Source organism: Protomyctophum bolini (assembly GCF_963924005.1).
Source record: "Protomyctophum bolini genome assembly, chromosome: 19".
Classification (NCBI taxonomy): Eukaryota; Metazoa; Chordata; class Actinopteri; order Myctophiformes; family Myctophidae; genus Protomyctophum; species Protomyctophum bolini.
Window position 1 is genome coordinate 8,227,227 of NC_137880.1, and position 14,959 is coordinate 8,242,185.

Here is a 14,959-nt window from a genome sequence, read left to right on the forward strand (position 1 = left end):
CTGAAGCGAGTGGTGCAACAGCACCCCCTATTGGTACTCTAAACATCGGGACATAGTCACATAGGTTAGGACAAACGCTGTATGGCTTATCACCGGGTCGGGCCTCCTCACTGGTAGGTGAGTCAGTACAATAGACAGCAGTGACAACACAGGAATGTGTGTGGGGAGGCATCAATTGACATAACGACTAAATTGGAGGAGAAGAAAAAGGAGTTAAAGGAGCATTCAGTGATTTGGGTGATTTGGGAAACCCCCCCCCCCGGTCCGCCTTGGTAACAAGATGTGCACATGCACACGCACACGCACATGCACACGCTCTACAGTGGGGGGGGGGGGGGGACAAAAATGCTGATTGGATGAAGGCTGGGCTATACCTTTTTTTTTATCCCCAGGGGTTAACTGGGGACAGGGAGGAACTCCTTATATGGTCAGCACTCAGCACACTGTATAGTATAGTATTCCAGTCTACCGTTGTGCAACAGTATGTCCTCCCGGTGGGGGCTCCTCACTGGTAAGGTGAGTCAGTAGGATACAACAGTATGTCCTCCCGGTGGGGGCTCCTCACTGGTAAGGTGAGCCAGTAGGATACAACAGTATGTCCTCCCGGTGGGGGCTCCTCACTGGTAAGGTGAGTCAGTAGGATACAACAGTATGTCCTCCCGGTGGGGGCTCCTCACTGGTAAGGTGAGCCAGTAGGATACAACAGTATGTCCTCCCGGTGGGAGCTCCTCACTGGTAAGGTGAGTCAGTAGGATACAACAGTATGTCCAGTAGTGTGGCTGGCAGCGGCGTCACTCAGAGATTGTGTCTTTGCAGTTGCTCCTTCTGGAAAACCAATGCTAAATCAAATTAGTCAAAGCATAGGCCGACTGTATATCCAGCTTTTGCTGCTTATTTCAGAGACATTTTAACATATTATTAATTTAACATACATGTTTGATGTTTGTCAGGATTTAGAAGACATTTGCAGAATCTGATCTCAGTCTTAAATGGGACTTTTATAAAAAGCAGGGCTTAAAGCAACAAAAAGAAATCCCAAGACTGGAAATGATTTTCTTTGCAAATCTGCATCCGAAATCCTCAGGACTGAAATCTGTCCCCAGGACTGAGAACTTTTAAGCCCTGTAAAAGTCTATAAAAACTGGTCAAACATTGGCCAGAATGTCAAACAATACAAGAAAGAGGCATGCGTGGAGAAAATAGCCTCGCGTTGGAGCCATTGTGTAGATCCGCTATTTTCACAATATTATTAATCAGTGGAACCACGTCAAACCAAATGTAATGCCTCAATACTCCTACAATTCCAAGTGCTTGTCAGGGTGAGGGAGTGTCCCCTGTCAGGGTGAGGGAGTCCCCTGTCAGGGAGAGGGAGTCCCCTGTCAGGGTGAGGGAGTCCCCCGTCAGGGTGAGGGACTCCCCTGTCAGGGTGAGGGAGTCCCCTGTTGGGGAGAGGGAGTCCCCTGTCAGGGTGAGGGAGTCCCCTGTCAAGGCCTATTCATAGTCTGGATTTTCGGTGATGAGGTGACCACCGCTCCGGTGGTGAGCTGACCACCGGAGCTGAAATAACGTTGAGCGGTGGCGAGTAAAAACAGAGAGAAGGGCTGGAGCGGTGGTGGTGGTGGTTTGCTCTTCACCGCGGCTCGTGACGTCATGTTGTAGTTCGGTGGTCACCCCACCACCGAAAATCCAGACTATGTATGAGCCTTCAGGGTGAGGGGTCCCCTGTCAGGGTGAGGGAGTCCCCTGTTCAAATAGGATTATTTTGGGTGGGTCCCCAGTTCAAATAGGATTATTTTGGGGGGTCCCCAGTTCAAATAGGATTATTTTGGGGGGTCCCCAGTTCAAATAGGATTATTTTTGGGGGGGTCCCCAGTTCAAATAGGATTATTTTGGGGGGGTCCCCAGTTCAAATAGGATTATTTTGGGGGGGGTCCCCAGTTCAAATAGGATTATTTTGGGGGGGTCCCCAGTTCAAATAGGATTATTTTGGGCGGTCCGCAGTTCAAATAGGATTATTTGGGGGGGTCCCCAGTTCAAATAGGATTCTTTTGGGCGGTCCGCAGTTCAAATAGGATTCTTTTGGGCGGTCCGCAGTTCAAATAGGATTCTTTTGGGGGGTCCCAAGTTCAAATGTGATTCTTTGGGGCCTGAAAAGGTTGAGAACCATTGATGTAATCACAAGCCAGGGCAAGTTTATTTGCACAGTGCATTTCAACAACATGGCAATTCAGGACTGAAATCATGAGCCAATAGTAAGTACTGTACAAAATTAAATGCATGTGTGTATGTATCACGCACACACACATAAACAGGTTGTTGTGGTGTCCCACTTATCGGCTGTATGTTTTGTGTAAAAAAAAGTGCCTGTGTGAATCCTCCATAGAAATCCCATGTATCAGTTTACACACACACACACACACACACACACACACACACACACACACATGCGCGAGCACACGCACACGCGCTCGCGCACGCACGCACGCACACGCCAGCACTATTTAGTTTCAACCCAATTCAGCCTGTCGAAACGTCTCAAATCTTAACTTATATTCTTATGCTTTTGTGCATTTCAAACACTTTAACCCAGATATACTGGGTCGACCGGAGTCCCCCCCCCCCAGGGCTCGGTGCAAAGCTCCTTCCCGCTTTCGCTCAACAATACATATCTTAGCCAAAAAAACTGTCCGAACGTCAATGTATACGACGAGCTCGCAACGAGTTGTAAGCTTGTACGTCGGCTGTCTTCGCTGAAGGTTTGTCCTAGAATAGGGACACGAGGGGTCGAGTGGCTAAAGGGTCAGAGGTCAGGGCTATATTATAGACAGACAGCGCCGTGTCTCTGCATAGCACACAGATGTTAAAGCTGCACCACGTAACTTTGTTTGTAGTGGTTATACCACGATATTCTGTCCAATCTCTTATGGTATTATAGAGTAACTATATGTCGATATCAATGTGAATGCATACAACTGGGCTGGTTGTAGAACTGGTCTTCCCCGCTCTTCAGTTGAGGCATCAGATCCTGTGGTGTGTATATACTGTCAAATAATGTTACATTTCTCCCCTGAGCAAGCAACTAGGCTACTATCAGATCGGTGGTACAAAAGACAAAAGGCGACACTAAAAGGTGGTTGCACGCTGGGCGCGTTTTTCTGAAGAAAAAAAAAAACGATGTAGAAACGCCGCTAGAAATCTGAAAAAAGGTTTAAAATCTGGGGTTCCGGAAAACAGGAAAGTTACAGAGGGTATAACTCTTTAAGTTGTGATCACTGAAACACTGAAGTACACCGAATACGGCGGCGAAATGTCCGTGCAGGAGAAAACACGTACAGCACGCCGTCAACTATTTCAGACGGCATTGCTATGCGGTTTGACAATTCATTACACGGAGCTGACAGGAAAGCATTCCCCAACTCACCTGGTGTTAATGAGTGTCCAGACCAGGTGAACCCGGGAGAACCACTGGTGTTACCGGGTAGGTTAGCAGCACTGGGTCGTCGTCTCTCTCTCCCTCCTCGCTCTGTCGTGCCACACACGCCGCATGTCTCTCTCTCTCTCTCTCTCTTTTCCGTTTCTTTCTTACTTTATTTCCTTCAGCTTCTCTTTCTGTTCTTGTGACGTTGGAAGTGTTTCTCTTCCCTCTCTCTCTCTCTCTCTCCTCCCCCGCTCAGCGCATGTCTCACCTTGTCCCACTGAGACAAGCCTCTCTTCTCAATCGCTCTCTGTCTGACCCCCCCCCCCCACACACACACACACACACACACTCCAATCCCTCTCGCGCTCTCTCTATCTCTCTCTCCCCCTCCCTCTATCTCTCAGTTTCAATCTCGCTTTCCCTCTCTCCCTGTCTCTTTCCCCCTCTCTCTCTCTCTATCTTGGGCTCTCTCTCTCTCTCTCTCTCCAACTCTGACAATCTCTCTCGCTCTCTGACACCGCGTCTCTCCCTGTGTCTGTTCCTCTCTCTCTCTGTCTGTGTGTGCGCAGACAGGCTCATGCATGTCTCGTTGGCCGTGTCTTCGGGGCGTAGCTTCACACTGAGTCATCTTCAGGACACAAAAGCTATATAGACTGGGAAGATAACACAGATTATAAATCATCCCGTTTCATTTCAAGGGCCCCCGGAACCATGGGCGGACCCCCTCCCATTCATAATGCTCTTATTGGAGTCACAGACCAGTAAGGTTAATTTGGTTCCATTTGTACACTCTGTGGGTCCATTTCAGAGTTACGGACCGGTAAGGGTCCATTTGGTTTAATTTGTACGCTCTCTGAGCTACAGACCGTACGGGTCTACTTGTACACTCTCAGAATTACATACCTGTAAGGGTCCATTTGGTTTCATTTGGTACACTCAAGAATAGCCTACAGACCTGTAAGAGTCCATGTGTACGCTCTCAGTCACAGCCCTGTATATAGGCTTGGTTCCATTTGTTCACTCTGAGTTACAGACCGTATAAGGGTCCATTTGGTTCCACTTGTATACTCAAAGAGTTACAGTACCGTAAGGGTCCATTTGGTTAGAGTTACAGACCACCCTGGAACCCCCTCAAAGAATACTTTATATATTTGAAACTTTTAGATATTATTCAACATGGAAAGGATTATGAAAAACAAAAATGCGATTAGGCCTATCTAAAAAAATAAATGCGATTAGACAATTATGTACCAATTGTGAAAGGCCCAATAATTGAGATCACGATTATTCACCAAGTTTAGTGACTTACATAACTTGTGTTTGCACAAGCACATCAGTGATATCACATTGATGCTGTACATGTACATTCCTGCTAATGTAGGTTTCAAATAAAACCGGTCCCCTGTAATGAATATAGTTAACACTACATCAAATCAACAGAGCAATGCTTTTACTTTGTACACATTTGCTGCTAATAAACACATATCTGCAGACTTAAAGCCGTTTGTATTCACTTCAGTGCATCTCTCATCAGCAAAATATTAAGTCTTCCACACTACATTCATTGTACCTGAATGATGGACGACGGACGTGAAGAAAACTGCTTTCACCTCCCAAGTTGACATCCGATACTTTGGCGTATACGACCCTGGGCGTCCCCGGACCACACTTTGAGAACCAATGGCCCCTTCGTTGCTCTATTATTAGGAATGAAAACAAAGGAGCACCACCAAAACAGGGCTGAAGGCCCGACATCCGGTCTCCACACTAGTTGGCCTACAGAGTGTCATTTTAGCCATGTCCACTCATCTTCTCTCTCCACACAATTCCTGCTTTTAAAGTTCCAGGAGCAACCTGAATAAACAATGTGGAAATGCGTCACGATTTTATGTCACATACAGTTTTTATTTGCGTTAAAAGAGAACAGTGAATAAAATTAACACTATAGCAATGACTAATAGGAGCATAGTTTAAAAAAAAATGTTGCATGCTGAGACTGTTTTCTATATTTCTATCCCAGTAGAAGCTATCAGGTCCAGTATCTCTGACAGGACGGTGACCGATGACTTCTGTCCTTCAGGGTTCAGAAGCTTTCGAAACATCTCGTCCCACATCTCGCTCCTAAAAGATTGAAAAGAAAAACAGTGTTAATTTAGCCAGCAATTGTATTTATTTTAGCCTAGTTTTAGATGACCAAATATCACAAGAACTACTACTACTACTACAATAGTTTCCATGAACTCAAGGCTCCATGGGGTGGTTACACAAAATCATGGTTGCATCCCTAATGGAGCGAAAGAAAATAAACTAATAAAAAGCCTTTTTTCTTCTAATTATTAGTTGGGGCCAACATTTTTTGTTCATCGTCACGATTTGTCAGGGGCCGAGTTGGCTTTGTCCGAGGCTTACCTAGTGAAATGAAAAATACGTTTTTCACACTTTTAGACCATGAGGGCATACCAAACAATGGATGCCAAAACAATTTACATTTGTGTATTTTCATATCAAGTCGAAAGCCTTAATGAAAACGTGACGAGTCTCGCATGAATACAAAATTAATCTTGATTTCATTCACCTGTTTATATAACCATTGCTGCGTCGTCCTCCAAACACAGCTGCTTCTGATTACAGAACTACTGCGTTTTTAATCCCATTCAAGATGACACCCAGACAGTGTATCACTCGTTTTAAACTTAATCACCATGCTAAAATATGCATCTGAAAACATTATAGGTTAGACAAAAGCCACGAGCTTTGCTACTTTCTGAAACGTCTATGGAGAAATGAATGGGAAATGATCTTCTCTTCGTCGTTCTGAAAGGGCCCACCGGACTGCGACACTCTATGGTGTCTAGCTTAGGGGCTGTTCTGGGACCAGTGGTCGGTACCTGTGGTCGTATGGTGTCTAGCTTTGGGGCTGTTCTGGGACCAGTGGTCGGTACCTGTGGTCGTATGGTGTCTAGCTTTGGGGCTGTTCTGGGACCAGTGGTCGGTACCTGGGGTCGTATGGTGTCTAGCTTTGGGGCTGTTCTGGGACCAGTGGTCGGTACCTGGGGTCGTATGGTGTCTAGCTTTGGGGCTGTTCTGGGACCAGTGGTCGGTACCTGGGGTCGTATGGTTCTAGCTTTGGGGGCTGTTCTGGGACCAGTGGTCGGTACCTGGGGTCGTATGGATCCAGTCCGTCCACGGTCCATCCACGCTGGTCCTGGATCAGATCCATCTGGTGCTTTCTGGTCAGCATGGTGTTGACAGTCTCAGCCACTATGACCAGATCCACCTGAAAACACACACACACACACACACACACACACACACACACACTTAAGGCATTTGCATGGTCTCTAGAGTCTAGACTCTGTTGAGGGGCCTCCTATGGACCGATTCCGTAACGGGTCTCATGGTCGCAGCCTACGTATTTCCTGTAGGCGGAGACGACACATCTGCGGTTTCCCCGCACCAAGCTTCTACTACAGAGAATGGATAGAGTGACTGATGTTAGTCTGCCTCAAACGTTACTCTTTTACCTGCTTTTTAACATTACAAAGATGCCCAGAACATCGAGATGAACCTGTGTAGTTTACGGCTGCTTCCAACAGTAGTGGCAACATAAAAAATAAAATAAAAACGGAAGGTCAAATTATCTACCGCAGTGGCTGAGACCAGAGCCATTGAGTAATGGTTGAGACAAAGCAGTGAAAGGTCCTGAAAGATACATAACGTCAGTCTTACCCAATCTTTCTGTTTTAGGAACACAAGGCTGCTGTACTTTATACCTCATACTAAGCATTAAAGTATGAGGTATAAAATACAGCATCCTTGTGTTCCTAAAACAGAAAGATTGGGTATTGGGTAAGACTGACGTTGTGTATCTTTCAGGACCTTCCACTGCTTTGTCTCAACCATTACTCAATGGCTCTGGTCTCAGCCACCGCGGTAGATATTTTGACATTCAGTTATTTTTTTGCCACTACTGTTGGAGCAGCCATATAAATATATGTAGACACCTTTACAAAACACATTGGTGAAGATACTTCTTGGAAAGAAATGTATTCCCAGATTTGACATTATTCTGATAATATTCCCTGACTACTAGTGGTGATGTGCGGGCTGCACCAACCTGCCCCGCGAAAAAATAATATATAATCAACGACCCGCCCGCCCCGCGAAAACTAAAAGTAGCTTAACAACCGGCTTTTCAACACCCAGCAAGTTCAGTCCAGAGAGAGAGAGAGAGAGAGAGAGAGAGAGAGAGAGAGAGAGAGGGGTGACGTCGTCACTCTTTCCTGTGTGAGTCGTAACAAATTATTTGAATTAACAGTATAACACATACAGTACAGTAATGTGACATGACATACGATCTGTCTCGGATCGTTTTGGGGTTGTGCATAATGTGTGCGCATGCAGCAACGTAGCTCTCCGCCCGAAATGAAATGTCATGAGCTTCATTTTAGTTTTGATTTGACTTCAACTTTGTTGTGCGGCGGCGGCGGTGCCGCACACCCAAAATAGCCGCTCTACAAGCTGCTGTGAGCTTGTAGATCTGCTATAATTCTGTGCATGCATGCACTGTGCAGGGCTGCACAGCGCCGTGCCCAATTAAGAGATATTTGGTGCAGATGTGCTCATTGCGGCTGATGGTGGTCAGTGGTTCGAGCCTCAGAACGGAGAGGGCACTTTTCGCCCAACGGTCAAAAATAAGGCAGGGAAAACTGCCTCCCCCTGGCCAGCCGGGGCGCCTGATGGAGGGGAAAGGAACTGGTTGGAATAACGTGTTCCTTCCACGCGCTATACGTCCAACCAGGGAAACTCCCCGCTGTCAGGTGTAAAGGAGCAACTTGGACACTCAGGCATGAAGGAAGCATGAGTTCAAGTCCGTTGCTCTCCCCTTTGTCCCCCATATATGGGGACTAGGTTGGTGGAGGGTGTGTAGAGCCCAGGATTACATTAGATAATTGACACAGGGGTGAAAAATGGGTTACAAAATCGTGGGATAAAAAATATATAAAAAAAAAAAAAAAAAAGGCAGGGGCTAAAGTGCCCTTTCATAAGCAAAACATTGATGAACAGCAGAACAAGCTGACCCTTTCACCAGGAGGAGTAGACGGTACTATAGACACAGGAGAGCAGGTACGGGAATGCTTTTTTTTCCACCCTAAAACTTTTGGGATGTCGCGCTGAAAATCTTGACCCGTCCGCCCGCCCGCCCGCCTGCCAGGCGGGACCTATACTGACTACATATATGGAGATCGAAAGGTGGCAGCGGGGGGGGCAGTGTCTTGAATGTTACAGGGTTTGATGAGGGCCCAGGTAGGGCGGGGTCTTTACATGTTCAGGTTTTCAGGTTTCAGTAAGAGAACTTATACAATTTAGGCATTTAGCAGACGCTCTTGATCCAGCACGACTTACATTAAGCAAAAACAAAAGCATGGCATACATCACATATATAAAAAAGTAGTTATCATCAATCATGTATAAACTAAGAACGTAACAGTGGAGTACAGTGTTTCCTGCAGGAAAAAGCTTTGGCATGGTGCTGGGCGTGTGGGGGGGGGGGCTTATGGCGCGCGGCCAAAGGCCGCGCGTCGAAAATTTTGATTAATTAATTAATAGGATTGATAAATTAAGATTAATTCGTATTATTGCTCTTGTATTGCTATTGGAGACACTGGGGGGACACTGGGGGACACTGGGCAGGCACTGAGGAGGCACTGGGGAGGCACTGGGGAGGCACTGGGGGACACTGGGCAGGCACTGGGAAGGCACGGGGAGACACTGGTCAGGCACTGGGAGACACTGGGGAGGCACTGGGGAGACACTCAGGGGCACACTGGGGAGGCACTCAGGGGAACACTGGGGAGACACTGAGGGGACACTGGGGAGGCACTGAGGAGGCACTGAGGGGACACTGGGGAGGCACTGAGGGGACACTGGGGAGGCACTTAGGGGCACACTGGGGAGGCACTCAGGGGGACACTGGGGAGGCACTGGGGAGACACTGGGGAGGCACCCAGGGGGACACTGGGGAGGCACTCGGGGGGGGGGGGGGGGGGACACTGGGGAGGCACTGGGCAGACACTGGGGAGGCACTGGGGAGATATTGGGGAGGCACTGGGGAGACCCTGGGGAGGCACTCAGGGGGACACTGGGGAGGCACTGGGAAGGCACTGAGGGGACACTGGGGAGGCACTCAGGGGGACACTGGGGAGGCACTCGGGGGGACACTGGGGAGGTACTGGACATTTCATATCACACACACACCATGATTCACTAGCCCCCTTAAAAAAAAAAAAAAAAAAAAAAAAACGTTTTTTTTTTTTTTCTTTGTTATATGATAGCTTGGCATGGCGCAAATAATTCCAGGCATGGCGCAGCGCCATGCCAAGAACATTGTGCAGGAAACCCTGGAGTATCTATGTCAACTATACATACTATACTATATTATATATTATACAATATACATGTGTACTATAAAGTGCTTTGACTGCATAAAATGCAATTCTAGTGCTGTCTACGTAACAAGCTATAAGTCTGTCTAAAATACTATCCAAGTCTACATAAAGTGCTATCTAATGGGCTAGGCTATAGGGCAAGTGCTACGGGCCATGGTGGAGTCTGAAGAGGTGGGTTTTCAGACTACGGCGGAAAGATTGGGAGTGAGGCTGCAGTTCTGACTGTGATGGGAAGTGCATTATTGGAGCCAGAAGGGAGAAGAGTTTGGGACGTGTGGACTTCCAGACTAATAACTCCATAATAATAGCTCCACTAATAACTTTGGGGTGCGGGGCTCGTCTAGAGTTTGAATCACACGGGTACCATGTTGTGTTATGTGCGCATGCATGCATACCTGGTAAGGTGAGTCGGACGGTCGTATCAGACCCTGGGTGATGTAGGGCAGTGCGTACCGCACTTGCCGTGCCGATGTCACTTCCGGCTGGCTCAGGAGGTCCAACGAGGAGGCCAGGTCAACAGGAAGTAAGCAGTCCACGGCCTGTGTCGCGCTGCAGTGCACACAGTGTCACATTCATCATCACATGCAGTAGCTTCAGTATTTTTAGACGGGGAAAAACTATGACGAAAAATGGCCGTTGACTACCTTTGTTCCACTTCCAGAAAACTAAGCATATGATGACTAAAACCAAAACGATTAAAAGGCCAGCCCCTACCTAAATAACATCCTGTACATTTGAGATCACAAAACATAAACTAACTAAAAACTATAGAAATGATTACTCAGTATATAACAATGTAGAAACTAAAACCACACACACACACACACACACACACACACACACACACACACACTTTTTGAACAAAAGATATTTGCATTAGCAGAATATATAGAGAAAGCTTGGGACATAAGGACAAAGAAAACTTATATGTGATGTATTATTTATTATATTATTTTATTTTATGATAATGTATATTTCTGTTTTTGTTTTGATCAATTGTGTAACTTCTGTGTGGGAAGTGAACGTGAAATTGTTTATTTATGTTGTTGGTGTCTTATAATCCCGTAAGGGATGGGTCTTAATTGACAAGACACGAAAATAAAAATTCATTCATTCATTCATTCATTCACACACACGGTGTTTTATTACCTGTCGACACAGAAGTGCATGTGCGAGAGTGGCCGTCCTTGCAGCAGATGGGAGGCGTGCAGACTTCTGGTCAGTTTGAGCACACAGGCCACCCGCTGAGGAACACAGTGCTGCTCGTCCTCCTGGGACATGCTCTCCTGCACAGGGGGGGCAAAGGTTACAGTTCAGAGGTCACACTAAGCTTGTAGATCTTCCGCATGTTTTGGAAAGAAAGAAAAAAAAACGCCGTCAAGTGGAACTCACGTGCTCCAGTGTGTGTCGCGGGGGGAGCTTGTACACGGTGACACAGCCGTCCCGGAAGAGGAAACAGCCGACGTCGGGGAGGGCCGGGGCCTGGGGGTCGCCGGACTGTCTGTCTCTCAGGCGGCTGACCATGTAGAAATCCCACGGCACGCCGCAACTGTCTACCTGCAAGACGGACGGAGACAGACAGACAGACAGACAGGTGGTTAGGAGGTTCCTGCGGAGCCAAAGGCTGCACTGCTGAAGAACATGTGGTCGTTTGGGGACCAAAAGGGTCAGGTCGGGACAAAACGTTTTTTTCAACCACACCATGCAACCAAGGTAATGTGGTTTACCTTAAAAACCACTGGGCTCACTTCCTTCCTGGAATACAATTCCCATAATGCTTTGGTGCACTGCTCGTCCTTGTGGATAGTGGGGAGGGCTGTCTTACCGAGACAACATGGTAGTCCAGGAAGTGAGTGAGCCCAGAGCCCCGATCATGGCGTCATGGACACTTTGAAATACTAAAATATCTAAAAAAGGCATATTACACACATAAAACCACCAGGAAAAGTGTTTCTTGTTTCCCATACATCATTAAAATAAGTTTGCAAAAGGGGTGAAGTGTCCCTTTAAAGTGTCCCTGTGTTTTGAAACCCGTTATATGCACGTTCTATTGTTTTGACTCTTTTAATATATCTTTTTTCTAATAAAGTTGTCCTTTTTCTTGTCGTCGTCATCCCCCCCCCCGGCCCCAACACATGTAAAGCGTCTTTGAGTGTCATGAAAAGCGCTATATAAGTCCCAGATATTATTATTATTAAAAATCACAAAGTCTCATGGTAGCTTTATACCTTTAAAAGCACATGGTCTCATGGTAGCTTTATACCTTTAAAAGCAGCAAGGTCTCATGGTAGCTTTATACCTTTAAAAGCAACAAGGTCTCATGGTAGCTTTATACCTTTAAACACACAAGGTCTCATGGTAGCTTTATACCTTTAAAAGCAGCAAGGTCTCATGGTAGCTTTATACCTTTAAAAGCAACACGGTCTCATGGTAGCTTTATACCTTTAAACACACAAGGTCTCATGGTAGCTTTATACCTTTAAAAGCAACAAGGTCTCATGGTAGCTTTATACCTTTAAAAGCAACAAGGTCTCATGGTAGCTTTATACCTTTAAACGCACAAGGTCTCGTCATTCTCATGGTAGCTTTATACCTTTAAAAGCACAAGGTCTCATGGTAGCTTTATACCTTTAAACACACAAGGTCTCATGGTAGCTTTATACCTTTAAACGCACAAGGTCTCGTCATTCTCATGGTAGCTTTATACCTTTAAAAGCACAAGGTCTCATGGTAGCTTTATACCTTTAAAAGCAACAAGGTCTCATGGTAGCTTTATACCTTTAAAAGCAACAAGGTCTCATGGTAGCTTTATACCTTTAAAAGCAACAAGGTCTCATGGTAGCTTTATACCTTTAAAAGCAACAAGGTCTCATGGTAGTTCTTACCTTTAGGAGTAAATTGCCAGACACGCCCCGGTTGTCGGTGCATGCTAGGTAGACGGCGGCGCTGCCAGAATCCCACAGCTTCACAGAGACGTAGAAGCTGTGCTGGAGCTCTCCTTGAGAGAAACAGAACACCACACATTTAGAATTAACACTACCAGCACTAGTATTGACACTCTGCTATTTCCTAGTTGTAGAAGCTACTTACAAATAGTAGCTATAGCTACTACTGTACGCTAGCAACAGCAAGAGCATCGAAAGACTACTTTGTTTCACAAACAATTAAGACCATTTAAAAGGGTATGTGAAATGAGGACGTTTCAGTGATAATATCGTTCCTGCTCGTTCTACACATGCACTGCCAACGAGGCGACGAGATCACAGATTGAGGCTTTGTTTGCTTTTATGGAAGATGCTTCTGAACTAGTTTTGACCACCTCAAATGCTCTAAACTTAAAATAGCTGGAAATTGGCCGATATTCACTACGGTCGGCGATTTAGCTTATCTGGAGAAACCGATCCTTTTACACCATTCAAGTGGTATAAATGTCAATCAGATATAGTAGATTATAGCATAGTATAATATAATGTATACATCTTTGTGACAGGGCTAAACATTCCCCCCCTTTTTTGGGAGAATTGACGTGGGTTTTGACAATGATCATTTTGGAAAATATTCAAATGTGCCTCTTACGCACAAGATTGGTATCGGCCAATCACGAGAAAAAAAATCTTGCGATCCCCAACAAAAAAAAAACCCTGATGGGAGCATCCCTAATTTTGCTTCATACAACAGAGAACCTCACCTTTTACATTACAAACGATTTATTAATATTAAAAAGGGAAAACAAAGTGTTAAAAGGGTTTTAAAGGTTCTAAAAGTTTAAAGTTTGTGTGATGACATTAGTGTGATCCCACTATAATATTAACCCATCTAGACCTGGGAACGATTCGACAGATGTCTTCTGAAAAACCCATGTTTCTGTCAGTCGCTCTAAAAGTATTTAATCTCAAGTACCCCCAAAAATATATGTAACTGGCCTGCTGATCCCCCTATATATATATATATATATATATATATATATATATATATATATATATTATATATATATATTCGAAGATTTGCACCACATTTTCACGATTTTTCAAAAGATAGCAGACCTACAAGCTCATAGCGCGGCAGAGCTATGAGCTGGTAGATCTGCTATTTTTCAATAGCTAAAGTGCTTTAAAACACCAAATAGGGGTCCCCGCCCCCAAAATGGGTTAATAACACATGGGATAGTTGTAATAGTAACAGTAATAATACTACATTACCTAGGGACAGTTGACCATTTTGTATTTTAGGCATGATGGCAGCGTTCTCAGAATGGAAGTGTGGGGAGGAAGTGATGTCACTTTGGTCCAGTATGCGCTTCCTCGCGTCCACACTGCAGGGGTCAACAGCTGGAGAGAGAGAGAGAGAGAGAGAGAGAGAGAGAGACACACACGTTTGTATTACTATACTTGTGTGCATGGACCTCGAACAGTAGAGGCCTCCTTCGGCTCTGGGGGATCTATATTCTTCTTAATTAGTAAGAAGAAAAACAAAACAAAGTGTTGTATCCTGCCTTTATTTTCTTCTTTCAAATTATTTGATCGGCAAGAAAATATTGCGTTTGTTGTCATGACGCGGCGTATAACCGTCTTTATATAAATACTTTTCGAAAAGCCTATGGAGAAAATTTATGGAGAATCATTTCCTGGGCCACTCGTCGTTCTGAAAGGGGGCGGGACTGCGACGCTCCATTAGGGGCAACGTAAACATTTGTTTTCTCATGCCAAAAAAAAAGCTCGTTACTTGCGCAAGCAGAGCGCGCACGTACTGTAATCGGCCGCGTATGTCGGTGGGGTCCGTCGGCCAATCAGGGATCGGCTGAAGACGTAACTAAGATACGTTTGGTGAGGTATGCAATGTATGCATGTCGGGGGTAAAAACGGTGGTCCCTTATTGGCCGTTGATGGTTCAAGGTTGAACTGCAGTTGTTGCACCTCCACAGAGTGCATTTCTAGTAACTTTGAATTCAATCGATAAGTCCCCGGAAAAGGACAAGCTGTGGTTGGACAGTAGTCACTCGACGTTCGCCTTCCCTGTCATAAATGCCGCTCCGATGAAACGCAGCGGCCAATGAGGTGTCCACGCTGGGATCCGCAAGGTTATGGTTAGGTTA

General features: G+C 45.7%; 2 protein-coding genes across 2 annotated transcripts in view; both read right to left on the minus strand.

The window, feature by feature from the left end:
• LOC308334542 (serine/threonine-protein kinase PAK 6-like) overlaps window positions 1-3,655 on the minus strand; it is a 40,823-nt gene extending 37,168 nt beyond the window's left edge. The window contains exon 1 of the mRNA XM_080791340.1: window positions 3,422-3,655. The gene's annotated coding sequence lies outside the window, so the exon portion shown is untranslated. The remainder of the gene's footprint in view (window positions 1-3,421) is intronic.
• Window positions 3,656-5,407: 1,752 nt separating this feature from the next.
• The window catches only part of LOC308333831 (mitotic checkpoint serine/threonine-protein kinase BUB1 beta-like), a 29,809-nt gene continuing 20,257 nt past the window's right edge, over window positions 5,408-14,959 (minus strand). The window contains exons 14-20 of the mRNA XM_080790333.1: window positions 14,067-14,195; window positions 12,753-12,865; window positions 11,260-11,424; window positions 11,017-11,153; window positions 10,263-10,416; window positions 6,577-6,695; window positions 5,408-5,539 (exon numbers count right to left, since the gene is read on the minus strand). Coding sequence (XP_080646459.1) covers window positions 5,422-5,539; window positions 6,577-6,695; window positions 10,263-10,416; window positions 11,017-11,153; window positions 11,260-11,424; window positions 12,753-12,865; window positions 14,067-14,195 — 935 coding nt within the window. The 3' untranslated portion in view covers window positions 5,408-5,421. The remainder of the gene's footprint in view (window positions 5,540-6,576; window positions 6,696-10,262; window positions 10,417-11,016; window positions 11,154-11,259; window positions 11,425-12,752; window positions 12,866-14,066; window positions 14,196-14,959) is intronic.